Below are 23,077 nucleotides of genomic sequence, written 5' to 3'. Positions count from 1 at the left end.
GTGGCTGGTAACTGCTCACTTGTCATTATTAAAATGTGGAATGCATGTGAAGTGCATATTTTTTTTAAAAAGCAGCTTTATGGTTAACAACATAAATGCAATGATAAATTTTTTACAAATAAATCAATAATATTTACAAAAAAAAAGAAGCTTGTAGAGACTGGGACCCCTGCCTTGTAGGCATAAGGGGCTTGTGACTTTGTACAAAGAGCTGAGACTTGAGCTCTGTAAATGTCATTCACTGTACATAAAATGTTCAAATTTTAAATTAAAAAAAAATAAAACTTAAAAGCAGCGGACAGGCGGCCATTTAAAAAAAAATTAAAATAAAATACCTGAAATTCAAGCCCGTAAATGACGGGCGCGTCGTCTTCCATCTTCTCTTCGTTGCTCAACAAGTAGAGGGACCGCGGCCTATATATAAATAAAAAAACACAACAGGAGAAAGAGAAAAACAACAGCAGCAAAGCCCGCTCACCCTCCCGGGTCGAATATTTGGAGTCGGCGTCCAGCCCAGGGTGCCGCAGGCGCAGAGCTGCTCGGTGGCTGTGACGCAACAATCGGGATGACGTCAGGTGGAGGCGCGAGCGTGAGCGGAGCACCGGAAGCGGAAGACCGGACCCCAACCAAACAACCGGCCGCCCTTCAGCATCTCACCGGCCGCCCGTCGCCGTGACAGCACGACAAGGGAGGAGGAGAGGAGAGGCGAGACGGACCCGCAGTGTCATAATCAGCACCAGGTAAAAGGGTTGTTGGAGCAGGAGGAGGATCTGAATTCACCCTGGGAGCGGACTGAAGGGTGGGTGAAATCCAGCTTTGCCGCTTGGACCCAATGGCCTTCCTGATATTAAAAGCCACTACTTCTCAGATGCTGAGCGACCTGCTGTGCATTTTTCTGTCTACATTTCAGGTTTCCAGCGTCCACGATAGGTTTTCATTGTATTGCAGTTTTTTTCCATTATATTGCTACGTTCTTCCATCCATTTATATTGCTACGTTCTTTCCATTTATATTGCTACGTTCTTTCCATTTATATTGCTACGTTCTTTCATTATATGGCCTTAAAACAGCCCTGGCGGTGGGGAGGGTTTGACCTGGGCTCATTTTGTTGGGGGGTGGTGTGCTGCCAATCTTCCCCATGGCCCAATATGTGTTATTGAATGGGTAGGTAGACAGACAGGTGTGTGAGGAGGGCCTGGAATGGACTGATTGACCGACTGACTGACAACAGGGCAGGGTCTGAGAGGTGATCTTTGAACACAAGTGTTCTTGATGTGATTTTTTTTTACACAGCAATCTCATTTGAAACGATGATCCAAATTTCAGCAAATAATTTTAGTCTAAGTTGTAATTTAAAAAAATAAATATTCTTACCTTGGATATGACAGTCAGGCTCTTGTATGGCTATTGTTTCAAGCTTCCAGTTGTGCCACTATAAAATGTTCCTACATGTGTTGATTATTATATTTAGTAGTTTATAACTAGTTAGAATTGTTATTATACAAGGTATATTGACTTCTAATGGATGTTACTGACTATTCATTGGGTAATCTGCCAAATGTGTTTATTTATATCCCCCTGCACCCCTCAATTTTTTTAGTTTTCTGAATTATTTCTAGGTTTTAAGCTTTTGCTTGTGCCAAGTTCATTGAATTCTTTGAAGAGGTAACAGAGAGAGTAGACAAGGGTAATGCAGTAGATGTAATTTATCTAGATTTCCAAAAGGCCTTTGATAAGGTACCACATAATAAGGTCAGAGCATGTGGCGTCTGGGGACAATGGATAGTTGGCTGGCTTCAAGAACGCAGATGGGGTAAAGGGTAAAGAGTGGCAGAAGGTGGAAATGCAGGGTCCCACAAGGATCAGTGCTGGGACCAATGTTCACAATTTATATTAACGATTTAGACTTTGAATCAAAAAAACAATGTCTAAATTTGCGGATGACACCAAATTTTTGAGGGGTTGTCAATACTGAGGAGGACTGCAACAAATTACAAGAAGATAATAAACTTGCCGAATGGGCATGTAATTGGCAAATATATTTCAACACAAATGTGAGGTATTCCGTTTTGGTAAGAAAAATGAGGAGGTCCCATATTACTTCAAAAGTAAGAATCTAAATGAGTAGAAGAGCAAAGGGATCTCAGAGTACAAATACACAAATCATTAAAAGTAGCGACGCAGGTTAATAAGGCCATAAAAAAAGGCAAACCAAGCACTGGGGTTTATTTCTAGAGGGATGGAATTGAAAAGTTATGCTAAACTTGTATCGAACCTTGGTTAGACTACACTTAGAGTATTGTGCACAATTCTGGTCGCCATATTATAAAAAGGATATAGAGACACTGGAGAGGGTGCAAAAAAGATTTACAAGGATGATACCAGAAATGTGAGGTTATACCTATCAGGAAAGGATGAACAGGCTGGGTCTCTTCTCTTGAAAAGAGAAGGCTGAGGGGGTGACCTAATTGAGGGTCTTTAAAATTATGGACGGTTTTGATTAGAATGAATACAGAGAGTGTATCCACTTGTGGGGAAGAGAAAAACTAGACGGTATCCATATAAGATAGTCACCAAGATATCAAATAGGGAATTCAGACGAAACTTCTTTACCCAGAGAGTGGTGAGAATGTGGAACTTGCTGTTACAGGGAGTGGCTGAAGCAAATAGTGTAGATGCATTTATAGAGCGGCTAGATCAGCATGTGAGGGAGAAGGGAATAGAGGGTTATGTTGATGGAGTTAGATGAGGAAAGCGGGAGGAGGCTCGGGTGGAGCATAAACGGCGGCGAGGATTGGTTGGGCCGAATGGCCTGTTTCTGTGCCATATAATCCTATGTGAACAACATTATCTGATGAAAGAGTAACAGGTGCCCTGCAGTAAAAATATTGTTACTGGTTAGTAGGTGATGAATGGTCAAAAGTAACTCGCGCTCTTGGTTTAATCACCTCGCTGGGAGCTCTTTAATCTGCACTCAGTGCTACATTCTGATTGCCCAAAGATCGGGAGTTCTGTTGATTTTATTTATGTGGCCTTTCAGTGTCATTGTGTATTCACCATATCCTACACTGCCTTGTTCATTTTCAGAATTGAATTTGATTTGAATTGAGGCCTCAAATGCAATTATATAAAAGAAATAACACACTTAGAGCATTTGTGTAGATTAAAGTGTGTTTGGGGAAATGTAAGAGGTTATGAATTGAAAATTGAATTGCCTGATAATATTTGTGAAAGTCATATCTGGGATACAGTATAGTGTTTATGGTACTGGACTAGTAACCCAGAGGTTGAGAGTGCCAATCCCACAATGACAAATTGTAAAATTTAATTCAATAAATTTGGTAATTATTGGGCTGGACCAGAAGAAATGACAGGAAACTCTTTTTTATCCGGGACCGGCGTGGTGCTGGTTGATCAAAAAGTCCGGATTACAGAGAGGTATAATTACCAAGGTACGAGAGCCCCATACATGGCTAAAGGTGCAGGAGCCCTGGTTACACGGCACTTGTGCAGGAGTCCCGGTTACACGGCCACAGATCCAGGAGTCCCTGTTGCACGGCCACTGGTGCAGGAACCCCGGTTACATGGCCACTAATATATTGTAAAACTTACCTGAACCTACTCCTGAATTTTACCGGTTGAGAAAGATTTCCGGATATTTAGGTGCTGGTTAAAAGGGAGTTTCCTGTACCTGTACTATGAAAGCTGCCAGATTGTTGTAAAAACACAACTGGTTCACTTGTGTCCTTCAGGGAAGGGAACCTCTACCTAGTCTAGCCTACATCGATCATTGTGTATGAGCAAGCCATCAATTGTAGTGTAATAAAGGATGGGCAGCAAATGCAGTCTTGCCAGCATCACCTACACCTGGGAACAAAAAAAAGTTAATGGCCCTGAATTCTCCTTTTGAAATTGACTGCAAGTTCCGCACGCGCTCAATCCCGAACTTGCGATCTGTCAAGTTCTGACTGCACATCGACTTTGCTGCACGTTTTACCTCCTCGTGCGGATGAAAAGTTGGGCTAATTGCCCACCTACTGCAAGCTAATTAAGCTGAAAATGTTTACGTCTGGTGCAGAGAGCCTGTTGCACAGCATACAGGGAGGGGGGATGAGAAAATTGTATTACAAACCCGTCCCAAACATTGCTGCTGTTACACGGAAAAGCCAATTTGTATTTAATCTCCCATTCTCTTCCATATACGATATATCAAGGGAGCGCTTTCTGTCCATTAGATGAATTGTATTGATAAACACATAGCAAATTTGTTTCCAGCAGATTAGGTTATTCATACTGAAAGAAAGGGATTGTGTCCATTATCCCAGCTGTGCTTTGCTTTTAGAAATAGTGGTAACATCTTATCTTGATTATTGAGTAGAAAATAGCTTGAGAAAATTGAATGGGACTAATATCACCACTACGTTTTATTAATGGACAATTGTCTTATATACGATCTAGGAAATACGTCATTTCTATTCTATTTGTACAATGAACTATTCATTTCTTTAACTGAATGGCATGCATGTTTTAATAGCCTCTTAAAATGAGTTGTGGGCAAATCAGCAATCTCCTCTGTTTCCTGATTGGCTAAGAGTCAGGAAGTGAAAGGAGCGCCGCCCCATGTGATCCCAGGTTTGTGTACACACCACGTTATGCTCCGTGGGCCGGTACGCTGCATGCAACTCTGCAGCATTTGAGAGCAAGTTCTCGAAGCAGGGGCTCGCACGAGGTAAGTGTGGAATTCCTTCGGATGTCGGTGGTGTAACATAGAAACATAGAAGATAGGAGCTGGAGTAGGCCATTCGGCCCCTTGAGCCTGCTCCGCCATTCAATGAGATCATGGCTGATCATCCAAACTCAGTACCCTGTCCCTGCCTTCTCCCCATATCCCTTGATCCCTTTAGCCGTAAGAAATATATCTAACTCCTTCTTGAATATATTTAATGAATTGGCCTCAACTGCCTTCTGTGGTAGAGAATTCCACAGGTTCACCACTCTCTGGGTGAAGAAATTCCTCCTCATCTCTGTCCTAAATGGCCTACCCATTATCCTTAGACTGTGACCCCTGGTTCTGGACTCCCCCGCCATCGGGAACATCCTTCCTGCATCTAGTCTGTCTAGTCCTGTTAGAATTTTATAAGTTTCAATGAGATCCCCTCTCATTCTTCTAAACTCCAGCGAGTATAAGCCCAATCGACCCAATCTCTCCTCATACGTCATTCCTGCCATCCCAGGGATCAGCCTGGTGAATCTTCGCTGCACTCCCTCCATGGCAAGAACGTCCTTCCTCAGATAAGTACTCCTTAGCTCTGCCTAGCTTAAGTGTTGATTGGAGCAGTTGAGGAAGAAATGCTCACTGCCATTCTGAATGAAGATTGCTGCTCACATCACTAAGGAAGAATTTCATGACCTCACCTTAAGGGAAATGGTACTCGAAATGTCTCCTTCCTGTAGTGTGTCTGACAAGGGAATTAAAGCATGGGAGGGTAAGGTGCTACAACAACTGTAACTTGTATTTCTATAGCACATTTAACGTAGTGAAAACGCCCCAAGGCACTTCACAGGAGCGTTAGCAGATATTGAGACAGATGACCAAAAGCTAGGTCAACGAGGTAGGTTTTAAGGAGCGACTTCAAAGAGGAGAGAGAGGCAGAGAGGTTTAAGGAGGGAATACCAGAGCTTAGGGCCCAGGCAGCTGAAGAAAACGGCCACCAATGTCATGGTGGAGCGATGAAAATTGGGGGGGCCCCAAGAGGCCAGAATTGGAGGAGCACAGAGACCTTGGAGGGTTGCAGGGCTGGAGGAGGTTAAGGGATTGGGAGGGGTGAGGCCATGGAGGGATTTGAACACGAGGATGAGAATTTTAAAATCGCGCCATTGCCGGGCCAGGAGCCAGTGTAAGTCAACGAGCGCAGGGGTGCTGGCTGAATGCAAGTAAGTATGCAGATATTTTCTCGAGTGCACAGCGTTATTTAGCAATTCATATGATTCTGAATTCATCAAGTGAAAACAAAAGATCGACCAGGATACTTGCGCTACACGCATTGTTCATACAAACTAAATTATGAGGAGGAAGTGAACTATAACTCAAGATAAAGATGTGAAATTGGAGTACAGCATTTGAAAATCATAAGTGAAATAATTGGGTTAAGAGCTCAAGGTTATTCGTGTGAATGTTTGATTCTGGAGTTGGTACTTCAGAAAACATTCCCTGACAAGCGGAATTAATAGATATTCAGATCATTATGCCTTGTCCTATAAACAATACAGATTTAATTATTACTGCATTCGGAAAATGGAACTGATTGATATCAGAAATTATGGAAAGTCTGCTTCCTGATCATTGAGGTTTTCTCCCCCCTCACAGGAGCTAGTAAATTCCTTTTGGTGCATAATATTGTTTGTGATGGAATTTTTTCACCGACAGTAGGATTAGAATTTCTTTGACAGAGGGATAAAGATAATTTGTTTGGTCTTGATACCTAGGGTTTGGTTGGGCTCTTTTAGGGGGGCGGTGGGGAGAGGTATGAAGGGTCTTGTATGCGTTAATTGGTGGTTGGTGTCTCCGGCCTTGCTTGGGTTCCTGCAGGTCACTTGCAGCTCCCTCTTGCTTGTGGTCTGCTTTCTCTTCCTGCAGCTTGTAGCAGAAACAACATTGAGATTGCCAAATTCCTCAAAATATGTTGGCCCAGAAATTCGGGTCGGGGGCTTCCCGCGGGTGTAAGCCCCCGACCTGCACTTACCTAGCGCGCCCCGGCCGTTGAGCTGTGGGCTCCCATGGAATTGCGATCCTGGGCCTCCTCCAGCTGCCGGTGTGCAGTGCTTGCGTATTCCAGGGGCGCAGTTAGTTCGAAGCGTCCCCTGGGCTCACGTGGGCCATGGAGAGCCAATGGTAGCAGGGAATGCTTCATTCATAAAATTGACAGGAAGAGCTGTCAAACCTATAAATACTATAAGCCCCAAAACATCACTAAAACTTCCAATACATTTTTTTTTTAAATCACATTTTTAAAATAACTATAAATTACATGAAATAACTTTTAAACAAATTTAAATTTTTGAAAAATTAATTACATTTTCTAACGGGGCTAAAAATAACCTTCCCTCTCTTTAAAGTATTTAAAAATAATAAACCTGTGGAAAAAAATGTTTTAATTTTAATTAATTCACCACTTACCTTGTTAAAAGCAGGCCTTGCGACTGCTTTTTAAAAGTGTAACTGCTGGAGACTTACCCTCCCGGAGAAAGCTGGAAAAAAAACGTAAGTTCAATGCGCACGCGCTGCCTCTCCGGCGCACGCGTTCGACCTCTGAACCCCTTCCTTTAAGGGAACGGAAGTTCCGGTTTCCCGCGTATGCGCAGTGCATGCACGAAACCGGCACTTTTGTTGGGCCTATGGGTGAGTACCCAGCGCGTACTCACCCGTGGGGACCCGAATTTCTGGCCCATTATCTATTTTTAAAAAACACCCTGCCCTCTTCCTTCTCAAAAAGGGCAGAAAAGATTGTTTCTAAAGGCAAGTACAGCAAAGTTGAGCTCAATGCTGACCAAGAGTCAGGTACTGCAGTGGTGTGAATTCCTGTCATGGTTAGTGTGACAAAAAATAATGTTGCCATGGTACATGCATGGTTAGAAAACCTTTGTTCACTTACAGAAAATGGTCCAGGCCTATTTTAAAGCGCAAGAGCTTAGGAAATAGATGTAGGTAGAAAGTAGAAATTCACAATGTAATTGTCTATGTTGCCAATTCTGTTTACCTGTGCATGTCCATTGTCTTCAAAATGCAGTTACTGTAGAATCTTTACCAGTGGACAATGGACGGCGCATGACAATTATTTTAACATTGTTATTTATTGAGTTGGAAAGCTCAAGCAAAATGTATAGGAAATTATTGATCGAGGTTGTTGGGTATATAATACATTTTCCTGATGGTAGATTGCATTAAATTTCCCGTATTCCACTGCACTGTCATTCTGTTCATAACAAATGTATGTGTGGGACAGTAATTGACTGTCTTGTAGTTTAAAAAAATGCTAGTGGCCATCTTGCTGCCATGCTATACAGCCTCATTGTTAATTCTAGTCTAGGTTATAAAATAACCAACTGAAAACAATTTAGACCACATATGTGATGTGATAAACATTTGCTTCATGAATGGATTAAGAAAAGTATAAAGCTAATGATCAATGCTTACTTTCTGTACAGCAAGGTATTATTTTTTTCCCTACGACGGGACCTACAAGGATGTGTGCAACAGCAGCCTGTGTAAACTATTAAACCCCAATATGTTTGCTTGCTAACTGTATTGTTCAGCAGAATCAGTGGTGTAAGTCCTGTCGTGTCTGGGATTTTTACATAGTTGACATTTCTAGTTGCCGAGTAGTAAAATTGATGAGGCAATAATGTTTTGCAAAGAGCCAGCTCCTGTAGCAATTTGTAGCTGAGTTGCATTAAACACTTAACTGACTGTTGTGCCAATGATATTATTGTGTCTCTGCAGTTTTGAAAGCACCTAGAGTGGTACAGTATATCTAATGTGTCGGGTCAGCTGATCGGGTGGTGCAATGTTATGGTAGCAATATTTGACTGTACCTTGGAGGTGTACTACACTAGTTGGCACCTACAAAATCTGCTGCTGGTGCCTGGTATCTGCAGGGATGGAAAAGGAAAGTCCCAAGCAAGGTGATTAGGTATCTGTCCCTATTAACTTCTTTCCTTCCCCCCCATCCTCCAACTTCCACCACCCCTAAGGAAGGGAAATTAGCAGGCATGTCAACAAGGGACATTGTTGCATCTCTAGTGACTAGTGCTGACATTGTCGTTTGCTTGTTCTTTCAACCAAAGATGCATGGCATGAAGGAGAAGATTTTTTGTTTAACAATGCAAATTTATAGCAATTGTTGTGCTCCAATGAGGCTTATAGGTACACATGTGACATTTATGGTGGGCAAAAAGTGAATTTCTTCCAGTAAAATGCTGTCAAGCAAAACAATTTCATTTAAGCTAGCCAGTCCACAAATACCACATTTGGGCTTGGCTCATGATACGATTGTTAACATATTAGTCTTTGTTTGCAGAATGTGTTGGATATAACTTGCCCACAATGTTGTAGCAGAATTTTATGTGCAGAGTACTACAAATTTTGAATTTTTGTTGCAGGAAAAGATGGAAAATCTTCAACTAGACTCTCAGGTTACTGATACCATAACATTCAACATTAGTGAGGAGATTAATAATGAAGAGCGTGTGAACACAGTGCTGCAAGAACCTCAAACTGAGCAGCAGCAATTGCTGTTTGGAACAGAAAACATTGACCTAGGAGCCGATGCATTTATATCTGGGCCTCCAGAGAAAATATCTGATACATGTCCGATGAATCTCATGGATAAGCTTAACGATCAGATGATGGAGAGTGTAATAATATCTGATTCACCTAGTAACAGTGAGGGTGATGCGGGAGATCTAGCAATCCTGCATGACTGTGAAGAGACTTTAGGGATTGAGTGTGGCGAGGTTCAGTCAGTGGATTCGGAGAATAAGGATTATAAAGAGACCTCTGCTGAAGAGAGTGAACCTACAACTTCTGTAGTACACGGTGATGACGACGACGACGATGATGCTAGGACTCCAACACAAGATGAAATGTCGGTCCCACAAAATCTGGAACTAGCAGTCGGATCAGAAGAACTTCTTCAAGTAACAAATAAAAGTCTTGAAAATGGGTCAGAAGGCCAGGTTGCTTTAGAATTGCAGGAGAAGCAGGCCCTGATGCCTGTTGCCACTCAGTTGACTAAGGATGAGCGTCTGCCTGTGTGCACCATTTTCAGCCAGGACAATCAGTCTAAAGCCCAGGTTCATGTTCCTTTGAAAGCAGATGGTTATGAACCTCAGATGGTGAAATCTCCCAGCTTTGGGACAATTATTGACACTCCTAGTAAACCTTCATTATTTGGGGTTCACCCGAGTCCTAGCCTAAGCAAATTTTTCACCGATGATGTCACTTCAAGCTCATCGGCAGCAGAATTTTTTGACTCCTTTACATCGACTTCTTTCATTTCTGTTAGTAACCCAAATGCTAGTGCTTCAGTGCCGGATAGATTGTCCTCCCTTTCTACTCCTGGGATGGCCAGTCCACACAACTCCGCAAACCAATCTTTTATTCTAGGAAGTGGCATCACCCCTTCATCGGCATCATCCACTGAAATATCTCTGTCACCTAAACCCTTTTCTCAGCTCCAAGCAGCATTTGCGGGAAGCGATGACCCCTTTGCAACAGCGTTGAACATGAGCGAGATAGACAGGCGGTATGATGCTTGGATTCCGTCTGAGGAGACCAGGAAGATTCTCATTTCTGTAGCTACCCAACAGTACAGCACGGTGTTCATAGACAAGGAGAAGTTGACCATGCCAGGCCTGAAGTTTGACAATGTGCAAGTAAGTCAGTTTTTGTTTCTGTGTTACAGTAAAGCCGACGGTTAATTTTACAGCATTTGCGACATCCAGAATCTATTCCAGGCATGCACTTCATTGGGGAAAAATGAATGCTTCTTTGGTGGGATACAATACGCTATGTATATGAAAAGTTCTAAAAGGAAGCCAACTTGCTGTTCTGTTTTTTCACTTCCAGCTTGGTAATGTCTCCGTTCTTTTCAGACGATGTTAGTTACTTCAATCTGCAAACACATTATTGTCTTTTGAGTGAACTGTAACTTGGGTAGCATAAAGGAAACTTTTATGGACGTCATTGCATTTCTGATAATTAATAGATTACCTCTCCATAGGTGCAATTGAGACCTGCCAGGCTCTGAACAGAGGATGCAAATCGCCACCTTAAAACACTTGAAAATTGGCATCGTATTCATTAGAACAGAGGCGGTTATGGGGTAATTTGACAGAGTTGTTTAAAATTATGAAGGGATGGGATGGAGTAGATAGAAACAGATTGTTTCCAGTGATTGCGGTGTCCAGAAAAGGGGAACATAGATGTAAGATTAAATGCAGGAGATTTAGGCTAGAGAGCAGGAGAAACGTTTGTTTTTTACATAAGGGGCCTTTTGAGGTTGTAGATTGCACTACCAAAGTTATGGGTTGAAGCCGAGACCTTGTTGACACGAGATCGATTAGAGAGGTGGTTGAAGGAAAAGGAGATAAAGGTATATGGGAATAGAACGGGCACATGGTATTAGGACTGCTGCTCGTGGAGTCTGTTTAAACTGAACAGCCTGTTTCGTTTTATCATTTCTATGTAATTCCATGTAAGAAATACTATTGTATTTTAATTAGTTCTTTTGAGATAGATAAGCTGTGTCTCTTGTTGGTGTTCAGCTCCCTGTAACTTGAACAAAGATAAGGATATTTAAGCTATAGTTCTTAAGATCTATGATGGAGGGATATTGAGGGCAATTACAGCAGTGTGAAATGAGGGGTTACTCACTGAGAAAAGAGTGACGCCATCATTGAGAACAGGCGTATACTAGTAGGGGATTCCATAATTAGGGCATAAGCATCTTGATTTGAGCCACAGCAGAGAGTCCAAAGAGGTTCATTGTATTTCAGGGAATGGGACATAAATTGTGTAAGGCGAGAGAAAACCTGTGGTTCACGTAGGAACTAATGATATAGAAAGGCGGAGCAAGTGTTTGAGGAGTTAAATTCTAATTACCACCCTTAAGATGTTGCATTTTAATGTTGGGATTACTCCCAGTGTCACACACTGGCTTACTTTTGTTCCTATATAGGCCCATCAGCCCCTCAAGCCTGTTCCATCATTGAATGAAATCATAGCTGATCTGTATCTTAACTCCATCTACCCGCCTTGGTTCCCTTGGTCACCCTCAATACCCTTGCCTAACAAAAATATATCAATTTCAGAGGAAATAGTTTCTCCCTATCAACTCCTTTAATCATCTTAAGCACCTCAATTAGATTACCTTTTAATCTTCTATAGTCACGGGAATACAAACCTAGTCTATGCAAACTGTCCTCATAATTTAACCCTTTTACCCCGGTATAATTCTTACATCCCCTCCGAGGCCAATATATCCTTCCTGAGGTGCGGGGCCCAGATGCAGTCTAACCAGAGCTTTATACAACTGTAGCATAACTTCCACCCCTTTGTATTCCAGGCCCCTTGAGATAAAGGCTAACATTTAATTAGCCATTTCAATTATTTATTGTACCTGCCCACTAGTTCTTAGTGATTTCTGTACAGGAAACTTTGGTTTATCCGGAGGTTATATGTCCGGAATACTCGATCTAACGGCAAAAATCAGGAGCCGTTTTCTATAAGTTTTTTTTAGTTCTCGTTGCTTTTTTTTCCCCCAGTCAGGTACTGCAAGGTCTGTAGCTATAGCAACAGCTTCAGCTTGCAGCTGCAGCTGACTGTTTAGAAGCTGTTGCTAAGCAACAGTGTTTGTTGTCAGATATGGAGATGAAAACCTCCGTATGCTTCAACATTAACTTTGTATGTCCGGCAGTTTTGATAGATCGGCACCAGCTCGGTCCCGTCGGTGCCGGATATCACAAAGTTTCCTGTACTTGGACTCCTAAATCTCTGCTCATTGACAGTTTCTAGCTTCTCACCATTTGGAATAAACCCTGATCTATCTTTCTGGGTCCAAAGTGGATGACCACACACTTTCTCACATTGAACTCCATCTACCACAGTTTTGCCCACTCGCTTAATCTATCAGTGTTCCTTTGCAACCATCTGCTCCAGTTAAGGATAAACTGATTAGATAACTAACATGCCTAGAGAGATGCTGCAGAAGGGAGGGCTTCAGATCCCTAGGGTATTGGGACAAGGTCTAGGGCAGTGGCAAGCTGTTCCGATTGGACAAGTTTAATCTAAAATGGACTGGTACCTTGCAGAGCTAATACATAGAGCAAAAGAGAAGGAATTACACTAGTGAGAGGGTAAACAAATCAGAGTAAAACGAACTTTAATGAGGTTAGTGGCAGAACGATCCAATAAGAGGATTTTTTGGAAGAATGGGCTGAAAGGTTCTTGTCCAAATGTAAGGGAAATTACCAATAAAGCATTAAAGTTCATATTAGACTTAATGTATGAAATTAGGAAGAATACTGATGACATAAGCACCTTGGAAGCATTGCTGACTGCAGAGGGTGACCAATAGCTGCTGCAGAGGCTGCAAAATGTTCCTCGAGGAGAGGTCGAGGAATCCGAGCATCAATAATGGGTGATGTTGCAGCTATGGTAAGATTGGATGTCGCAGTAGAAAGAGATAAAGTTAAAACAACGTAATGATGAGGCTAACAAACTAATTGTTAGCTGCTTTGGACCATGAATGCAAGGCAAGCAGGAAGATGGAGAACTGTTGGAGTATTGTAATATACTGATCATGGGAAATGTTAACATCCATAGGTTGAATGAGCAGATCAGGGATAACTAGTAGGCAGGAATGCAAATACAAATTTGCAGGCGGTCAAGGATTGTTTTCCTCACACGATATACCAGTTTGGCAACTTGAGCAGAGGTGTGTTGGGTATTCTGTTCAGCAATCCACCAGAGTTGATTAATAGCCTGGAGTTTTGTGAATACATTGGCTATAGCAGTCGTTCTATTGGAATAACAACAGAAAATGCTGGAAATACTCAGCAGGCCAGGCAGCATCCGTGGAGAGACAAACAGGGTTAACGTTTCAAGTCTGGGAAGGACCCTTCATCAGAACTGAAACGTTAACTCTGTTTCTCACTCCACGGATGCTGCCTGGCCTGCTGAGTATTTCCAGCATTTTCTGTTATTTCAGATTTCCAGCATCCGCAGTATTTTGCTATTGTTATATTGTTGGACTTGTTTTTGGCCTTAGCTTTTAGAATATCAAATCAGCAGTGTGCTGCTATAAGACTTTGGGACTTTAGAAGAGCAGATTTTGGAGTTAGGAGATGAGTCTTAAGGGAAAAAGAACAACTACTTGTATGTATATCACCTTTAATATAGAAAATGCCCCAAGATGCTTTTGGATGGCAGAGAAATAGATAAAAGAATGGACTAAATTGCCAGGAGGGAGATAGTTAGTGGCAAAGGAGTGAAGTTTACAGTGGGGGTCAAAACACTGGCTTCAGATCTCCTGATGTTTTGTTGGACGAACTTTCTGTTGGACAGGCAGGAGTCGTGAGGTCGAGAAGTAGTGGAGAGGTAGAGCTGGGTGTCATCGGCATAAATGTGAGAGCCGACCACTTATCGACATCATCCACAGACAAGGGAAAGCGTGTATATAAGGAAAGAGGAGGAGACCGAGGATAGATTCGTGGGGAACTTCAGAGATGACTGTGTGGGGCAAAAAGAGAAGCCATTGCTGGAATTGTGCTGGCTGTGTTCAGAAACCCATACTTAAAGAAATAAAGTACAAGTTGTAGTGACGTTAATATTAAACATTGAGAAGAAATACTTTAAAATGTACAAGGAAACAAAAATAGGGATAACTGGGATTCATACAAGAGGCAATTGAGGATCACTGAAGAAAGTGCCAGAGAAAGAAAGAACCTGCATTTATATAGTGCCTCATCACATCTCTTGGGATGTTCCACGTCCAATTTTAAAGTGCAGTGTTATGTAGTTGAATGTGGCAGCCATTTTGCACACAGCAAGGTCCCAAAAATAGCATAAATCACTGCTTTATTTATATTTTTGGTGCCATTGGTTGAGGGAAGAATATTGGCCAGTACATTGGGAGACCTTGGTGCTCTGCTTTGAATAGTGCTGTTGGATTTTTATCGTCCACCTGAACAGACAGATCAGAACTTAATTTAACCTGTCATCTGAAAAGTGGTACGATAGCAAAATACTGCAGATGCTGGAAATCCGAAATAACAACAGAAAATGCTGGAAAAACTCAGCAGGCCAGGCAACATCCGTGGAGAGAAATTAGAGTTGACGTTTCGGGTCGAACCCTTTTTCAAAACTGGAAAGGAAATAAAATAGATCGAAGTCAGGGCTGCGATAGAACAAAAGAAGTAAAAGAGACATTAAGAGGTATTCAAAACCAGACGAGATGCTAATAGGACAGTGGAGACAAAAGATGGCTCAGATTAGGTGTGAAGTGTACTGGCAGGATAAGAGACAGCTGCCATGTGGGAGAGAGAAGAGAGATAAAAAAAGGAAAGGTGGGGGGAAGGGAAGACCCAAAACAAAGGGGTGGGAAAAAAAATATAAGTAAAAAGTGGTACTGGACCGTCAACCTAGCATATTTGTTCAAATCCTGGAGTAGGACTGGAACCTACATTCTCTTAACTAGACCTCTACCACCTAGAAGGAAAAGGGCAATAGGCACATGGGAACAACACCACCTCCAAGTTCCCCCCCAAATTACACACCATCATGATTTGGAAATATATTGTCATTCCTTCATTGTTGCTGGGTCAAAATCCTGGAAAACTCTCCCTAACAGCACTATGGGAGTACCTTCACCGCACAGACTGCAGCGGTTGAAGGCGGCGGCTCACCGCCACCTTCTCGAGGGCAATTAGGGATAGGCAATAAATGCTGGCCTTGCCAGCGACGCCCAGATCCGAGAAACGAACAAAATCAGGAGAGATGAATTTGTATAGAGCAGCAGGAAGACCCCAATAAACAACTAAACTAAGAGTAGACGGAAGGTCAAAGAACAGGTGGTTCCATTTAAGGATAAATTGGGTTTAAAATCTATTGCAGATGATCAGGATATGGCAGCTACATAGAATAGATTCTTCAGTTATCATGCAGGGGACAATTTCCAGTCCTAGTAAGTGGGGTTATGCGATTCAGAACACATATAGAAGTTAGTGATAAAGAATATCTTATGGAGAACTTGCAAAGATTAAATGTATAGCTCAAAAATGGAAAAAGTAAAGCACAAATTTAGTAATTACAGTTTAGCTGGCCTGATCCACATGGGAAACAAGTGGAGGGCATTATATGGGATGCTATATATAAATGAATATATAATGAGCGCATGTATTATAGGGAGTAGTCTGCAAGGTGCCAGAAGTTGAGTCAATCCTGCTGGAATTTGAGGTAAATAAGATAGTGGATGAGCATAATCTGGAAGATGCAGTTTCCTTGGGTTTTCAAGTGTTTTTGATGCAGTTTCTTGTGAAACCAGTAAGGAAGGTTAAGGCTCAAGGAATAGATGGCAAATTGTCTGTGGAGTGGGAATGGCTTAGCAAGTGTGGTGACAGATGGAAAGTGCTCTCTGTGACGAGAAAGTAACCAGTGATCATCGAAGGAAATTTTCCACAGCCCCTGTGTTCACAATATTTGTGAATGAAGTGAAACAAGTTTATTTTAGGGTATTAAGTTTAATGATGCATACTATGTGGCAGGTAATGAGTAGAAAGCAGAGAGAATTGGACTAATTTTAGAGGTGACTCAGGTGTGACTGGTTGATTTTGAGGTGTATGCATTTTGGGTAATTTGTATCGGAACAAATAACAGTAAATGTGTACAAGATGACATATTCCTCATTTTCAAAAACAAAAAGTAAACAGTTTGGCAGTCATATTTGTAGTCGTTGACCATAGGTTGTAAGTATCTGGTTAGTGTAAAGCAGTTATAAAAAATGGAAATCCAGTATCGTGGTGCGAACATTGTGTAGATCAGTGGTGAGGCCAATTCTGGAATTTGCTATGAACTTTTGGCCACATTACCTCAAAAAAGCTGTTGGTGGATAGGATAATTGGACCCGGCTGCACAGATGTAATTCAGTGGTTTGAAGTATAAATGTAGACATCAGAACTAATTAATGGGAATGTGTAAATAAGAACAGAATGTTGGTCTTTAAAATGGGGTCTGTGTCCCTTGTTCCATTTATTCCCGCACCCTCTAACCATGTTCACCTGCAGCCAACACTTGATTGCGACTCCCTGTGTACTACTACTACCTTATATTTAAATAGCAAAACTTGCATAATTTGGGAAGCAGAAAAGTAAAGCTGGGTGGAACATAGGATTTTCTCTGAAGTACAGGATAAGAAGCAAGGAGAGGCAAAACTGAGGTGGCACAGCACCACCTTTGGTGGGAGGCTATAATTGCCATGTGACGAGTTTATGTAGACAATTTTGATTACAAATGACATGGAAATTTATCGTGGAAAAAAGTTAACACTGACAAACATAAGTAGTAAGGTTTTGTAGACAGGAGTGTGCAAAGATGCAAGTTTTATTATTATAGATAGACTCATAGGCAAACTTGGTAATAAGCATAAGACGAGTATAAAAATCATTAGCCTTGATTAAGGTTTGAGATTAGAAAAAAATGTTTTTCCCCACAAGGTAGTGGATATGTGGATTGATTTTCAGAAGAGGTTGTTGAAGGGTGTTGGATTGATATTTGTTGAGAAAAGATTGAGGGTTAAATGGTGTTAGGAAAATTGATGGGACTGAAGGCCGATAAATCCCCAGGGCCTGATAATCTACATCCCAGGGTACTTAAGGAAGTGGCCCTAGAAATAGTAGATGCATTGCTGGTCATCTTCCAGAACTCGATAGACTCTGGAACAGTACCCATGGATTGGAGGGTAGCTAATGTTACCCCACTATTCAAAAAAAGGTGGTAGAGAGAAAACGGGGAATTACAGACCGGTAAGCCTGACATTGGTAGTGGGGGAAATGCTAGAGTCCATTATAAAAGATGTAATAGCAGAGCACTTGGAAAACAGTGACAGGATCGGACAAAGTCAACATGGATTTACAAAAGGTAAATCATGCTTGACTAATCTACTGGAATTTTTTGAGGATGTAACTGGTAAAATAGATAAGGGAGAACCAGTGGATGTGGTGTATTTGGATAAGGTCCCACACAAGAGATTAGCGTGCAAAATTAAGGCACATGGGATTGGGGGCAAGGTATTGACTTGGATAGAGAACTGGTTGGCGGACAGAAAGCAAAGAGTTGGAATAAACGGGTCGTTTTCCGAGTGGCAGGAGGTGACTGGTGGGGTACCGCAAGGATCGGTCCTAGGACCCCAGCTGTTCACAATATATATTAATGATCTGGATGAGGGAATTGGATGTAATATCTCCAAATTTGCAGACGACACAAAGCTGGGTGGGAGGGTAAGCTGTGAGGAGGATGTCGTGAAACTCCAGTACGATTTGGACAGGTTGGGTGATTGGGCAGAAACATGGCAAATGCACTGTAATGTGGATAAATGTGAGGTTATCCACTTTGGTGGCAAAAACAGGAAGGCAGATTATTATTTGAATGGCAATCGATTGGGAGAAGGGGAAGTGCAAAGAGACCTGGGTGGTAGTGTGCACCAGTCGCTGAAGGTAAGCATGCAGGTGCAGCAGGCGGTTAAGAAGGCAAATGGTATGTTGGCCTTCGTAGCAAGAGGGTTCGAGTACAGGAACAAGGATGTCTTGCTGCAGTTGTACAGGGCCTTGGTGAGACCGCACCTTGAGTATTGTGTGCAGTTTTGGTCACCATACCTGAGGAAGGACGTTCTTGCCATGGAAGGAGTGCAGCGAAGATTCACCAGGCTGATACCTGGGATGGCAGGAATGACGTATGAGGAGAGATTGTGTCGATTGGGCTTATACTCACTGGAGTTTAGAAGATTGAGAGGGGATCTCATCGAAACTTATAAAATTCTGTCAGTCCTGGACAGACTAGATGCAGGAAGGATGTTTATGATGGCCGGGGAGTCCAGAACCAGGGGTCATAGTCTAAGGATAAGGGGTAAGCCATTTGGGACTGAAATGAGGAGGAATTTCTTCACCCAGAGAGTGGTGAACCTGTGGAATTCTCTGCCACAGAGGGCGGTGGAGGCCAGTTCATTAAATATATTCAAAAAAGAGTTGGATATATTTCTTAAGGCTAAAGGGATCAAGGGATATGGGGAGAAGGCAGGGACAGGGTACTGAATTTGGATGATCAGCCATGATCTCTTTGAATGGCGGAGCAGGCTCGAAGGGCCGAATGGCCTACTCCTATCTTCTATGTTTCTATGTTATAGGAATATTAATAGATTTGCTATATTTTTTCAGGGGAGGTGACAGAAGGAACCTTGTGTTCTTGGAATAGGGTATCGACTGGTAGTGATTGTTGGTAGAAGTCCATGACAGGATAATCATGACCACTACTTAGAAGGACAAAGGCAGCAGGTGCATGGGAACACCATCACTTCCAAGTCACACACCATGTATAGCTCAAAATGCTATTTATGACTTGGACATATATCGCCGTTCCTTTGTTGTCGCTAGGTTAAAATCCTGGAACTCCCTACCTAACAGTATTGCGGGGAGTACTTTCACCACACGGACTGCAGTGGTTCAAGAAGGCGACCCACCAAAACCTTCGCACGGGTATCTAGGGTAGGGCAATAAATACCGACCTTGCCAACGACACTGGCATACCGATTGAATGATTTTACAAAAAATGTTTTTAGAACCTGTTAAATTTCCTTTTAGCCATCTCTGTTCCTGTGGAAATAATCATAATTATAGTTTCTCATACCATCAGTTTGGATTCAGTACAGATTCCAGATGTGAATTAACAGTGTGATATGGATCATTCAATTCCTGTAAATTTGTCTTGTAAGAAAGATGTGCTCTTTAGTGTATCTGACCCATCTCCATTGTCAGCATTGTGGCATAACCCTGGTCCTGTGTGGAGAATAGATGAATGAAACAAAATTGTCTTTTTTTTCCCATGTAATATCTCCCTTATACATAAGTTTCTTTCAAGTGAATACTTGTTGATCTGGAAATGTCTTATAAAGCAGCTGCTTCCATTTTAAAAAGAACTGAGGATAGCTTTGAAACCACACCATCTACAATGCAAGTGGAAGAAACTTGATTCGCACAAGCTTAGAGTGAGAAAACCTATTAAGGAATTCACCTGGGGAAAAAACCTTAAACATCATGAGGTGATTGGCTTGCCATCTTTCTTTTGTTCCCATGCACAGACACCAATCTTCCCTTTAAGCTGGGCAGTCAGGCGGACCGCACAGCGCTCCAGGGAACCCACGCTGCCGGCCTGCCGGCTTTTCAATGCAAAAACTGCACATGCAGTTAGAGGCCGCGCGGCGCCAAAAGAATTACAGGGAACATTGACAGACACTAGAATCTGATGTTGCTTCTCCTAGTATCAACTTCCATCACTTTTTGTTTCCTTTACTCTACTAAAGCAAGAAATGGCAACGGCTAGCTAAGAATTTTTTTTTTTTTTTAAGTTGGTTGTTTGGAGGTGTTATTCTCAATACTCGAGGATGAGGCTATTATTGGATCTTTTCCAAGAAAAAATTCCATGCTATGGGTGCTGTCCAATTATTGTTAACTGTTGGGCCTAATCTATGGAGAGACAGTTAATCTCTCTCTCTTTCAGTCATTTTTAGGTAAGGAACTTAAAAGGGGTTAAGGAAAAGTCCCAAACAATGCTTAGAAACAGAAGGCAAATAGCTTAAAAAAAAATTACTAGTTGATTTCCTCTGATATTAAAAACGGAGTCATGACTAAGTTAGTCTTCAGAGAAATTGTAGTTGCCGGGAGGGATAATTGGAGATGTAATTCATTAACCATTTTTAAGTGATGTATTCTTCCCTTATATTTTTATATATTACTTGGATTTTATATTTAAATAGCAAAACATATGGCAATTTGGGAAGCAGAAAGATAGTTTTTCTGCAGTGCAAGCTGAGGTGATGTGAAGCTGAGATACTATAGTGCCACCACTGGCAGGAGGCTGTATTACAGCGTGACAAGTTTACATAGGTAGTTTGCCTTAGAAATAGGGACATGGGAATTTGTAATCGTATAGTTGACAGGAAGTACATGCAGGTGTAAGATTTTTTAAGCTAGATATTCGTTCCGTTTGTATAACAATCATTCTTGTACATTTGCCCACGTTCATCTGTAACTGCTCTACTTTCAACATGAATAGTAATTATTCAAAATCAAGTTTAAAAAATTAAAAAAAAATCGAAGTTGTTTTGCTACTGTGTCTGTATGTGTGCGTGTATATGTGCAATTTAAAGCTTCAGTCTGCTGCAAATGACTCATTAATCAAACTGTGTGGATGTGCTCTGAACCTTTCAGGGTGATGCTGTCAGGGAAGTAATGCTGCGATTTTTGGGAGAACAGGCTGCAATGAAGAGACAAGCTTTGACTGCAAATGCTGTGGAGCAATCCTTTGTGGGACTCAAGCAATTAATAGTAAGTAAAGGGTCCTCCATATACAGCGTTGTCACACATATATAAGGAAGCATTCTTTCTTTCAGTATTTCACTTTGACACTGCTATGGATGGCTTGTTACCCAAGAATTGTGTGCAGAAGGGGAAGGAATCCTTCAGTATTCCCGTCTGCGCGCTCATTAACTTGCAGCAGTGTTTGTTGTCTGTCCTTTTTGGCTTATTTATTCAGTAGCTTGAAGGGGTTTTTGTGTGTTAGAAAGACATATTATATTTCTACACTGAATGCTGTTTGATTTGTCCTCCACATTTGTCAGAAAACTATACAGCTGAAGCCTTGCCTTCCCCCTCTCGCCACTCTGAGGGAAAAAAATAGTTGTTCCTGACCCCAGAACCTGTAAGCCTCTCCAATCAATTTGTCATCACAGATTCACCAATATAATACCCGGGCTTAAAGGATTAAAGTGAGACAGGTTGCATACGCCTGCTGCCCTTTATCTTCTACCACCTCGAAAGACAAGGGCAGCAGGGCGCATGGGAACACCACCACCTCCAAGTCTCACACCATCCTGACTTAGAAGTATATCGCCGTTCCTTCATCGTTGCTGGGTCAAAATCCTGGAGCTCCCTACCTAACCGCACTGTGGGAGTACCTTCACCTCACGGACTGCAGCAGTTCAAGGAGGCGGCTCACCACTGTCTTCTCAAGGGCAATTAGGGATGGGCAATAAATGCTGGCCTTGCCAGTGGTGCCCACATCCCGTGAATGAATTTTAAAAAAAAATAAAAAATAAAAAATAATAAGCTTGGCGTATATTCCCTTGAGTTTAGACTCTTGAGAGGTGATCTAATTGAGGTCTTTAAAATAATAAAGGGGCAAGATGGGGTGGTACCGAAAAGCTCTTTCCTCTGGTGGAGGAATCCAGAACAATGGTGCACACTCTTAAAATTAGAATTATAGAATCGTACAGCATAGAATAAGGCTATTCGGCCCATCATGCCTGTGCCAGCTCTTTGAAAGAGCTATCCAATTAGTCCCACTCCCCCGCTCTTTCCCTACAGCCATGCAAATATTTTTTTTTCCAAGTATATATCCAATTCCCTTTTAAAGTTACTACTGAATCTGCTTCCTCTACACTCATTTTTCTGTATCATTTTAATCTCAATTTCTTTAGTCACCCAGGGAGCTCTAGCTTTGCATACCCTTCCTTGCCCCCTCCTGGGACTGTGTTTAGTTTGTACCTGAACTATCTCTTCCTTCGAGGCCTCTCATTGGCAGGTAAAACAATAAATAAGCAATCTTTGTTTGCAATCCACCTGGGCCAGATCCCTTTTTAACTCTTCCAGTTGAGTATTTTCACCTTGTCCTTTTCCATAACTACTCTAAACCTAATGATATTGTTGTCACTGTTTTCCAGATGCTCTCCCACTGAAACCTCTCCCACTGAAAGAAGCTCCATTTACCCCACTTCATTCCTCAGAACTAGATCCAGCATTGCTTCCATCCTTGTTGGGCTAGAAACCAACTGATCAAGAAAGTTCTCCTGTACACATTTCAGGAATTCTTCTTCCTCCTCCTTGCCCTTGACGCTTTGTTTATTTCAGTCTGTGTTAGGAGAATTGAAGTCCCCCGTTATCATCATCCTATTGTTTTTACATCTCTCTGAAATATGCTCCTCCATCTCCTTCCTCACTATTTGGCCTATCGTGTACACCCAGCAGCATTCTGTCTTGAACCCTCTAGCACATCATCCTTTTCCAGGGCTGTAACCGTATCTTTAATCCCTCCCCGCCCCACACCCCCATTCTTTTTTTCCCTTCCCTATCCCTCCTGAATACATTGTAGCTAGAGATATTAAGTTTCCATTCCTGCTCTTGTTTGAGCCAGGTCTCTGTTATTGCCACGATATCCTAACCCCATGTGGCAACTGATGGAAGCTGCTCACCA

The 23,077-nt window shown here is 42.0% G+C and overlaps 2 protein-coding genes across 7 annotated transcripts in view; one reads left to right on the top strand and one right to left on the bottom strand.

Moving 5' to 3' along the window:
- eipr1 (EARP complex and GARP complex interacting protein 1) overlaps positions 1 to 502 on the bottom strand; it is a 94,222-nt gene extending 93,720 nt beyond the window's left edge. The window contains exon 1 of one of the 2 annotated variants that reach the window (XM_085996408.1): positions 336 to 502. In XM_085996408.1, coding sequence (XP_085852534.1) covers positions 336 to 377 — 42 coding nt within the window. In that variant the 5' untranslated portion in view covers positions 378 to 502. The remainder of the gene's footprint in view (positions 1 to 335) is intronic. The other variant, XM_085996407.1, reaches the window with a different exon arrangement.
- A 144-nt stretch (positions 503 to 646) lies between these two features.
- The window catches only part of trappc12 (trafficking protein particle complex subunit 12), a 111,932-nt gene continuing 89,501 nt past the window's right edge, over positions 647 to 23,077 (top strand). Inside the window, exons 1-3 of one of the 5 annotated variants that reach the window (XM_085996406.1) lie at positions 647 to 740; positions 9,160 to 10,434; positions 21,037 to 21,153. In XM_085996406.1, the coding sequence (XP_085852532.1) occupies positions 9,166 to 10,434; positions 21,037 to 21,153 (1,386 nt within the window). In that variant the 5' untranslated portion in view covers positions 647 to 740; positions 9,160 to 9,165. Of the gene's footprint in view, positions 800 to 8,536; positions 8,691 to 9,159; positions 10,435 to 21,036; positions 21,154 to 23,077 lie in introns of those variants that run through there. The other 4 variants (XM_085996402.1, XM_085996403.1, XM_085996405.1 and 1 more) reach the window with 4 other exon arrangements.

This window comes from Somniosus microcephalus, chromosome 9 (assembly GCF_052327205.1).
Source record: "Somniosus microcephalus isolate GS21.2 chromosome 9, FLI_Smic_1.0, whole genome shotgun sequence".
In the NCBI taxonomy this organism is placed as follows: domain Eukaryota; kingdom Metazoa; phylum Chordata; class Chondrichthyes; order Squaliformes; family Somniosidae; genus Somniosus; species Somniosus microcephalus.
The sequence above is the reverse complement of the archived record's forward strand: the minus strand, read 5'-3'. Positions and strand labels throughout refer to the sequence as shown.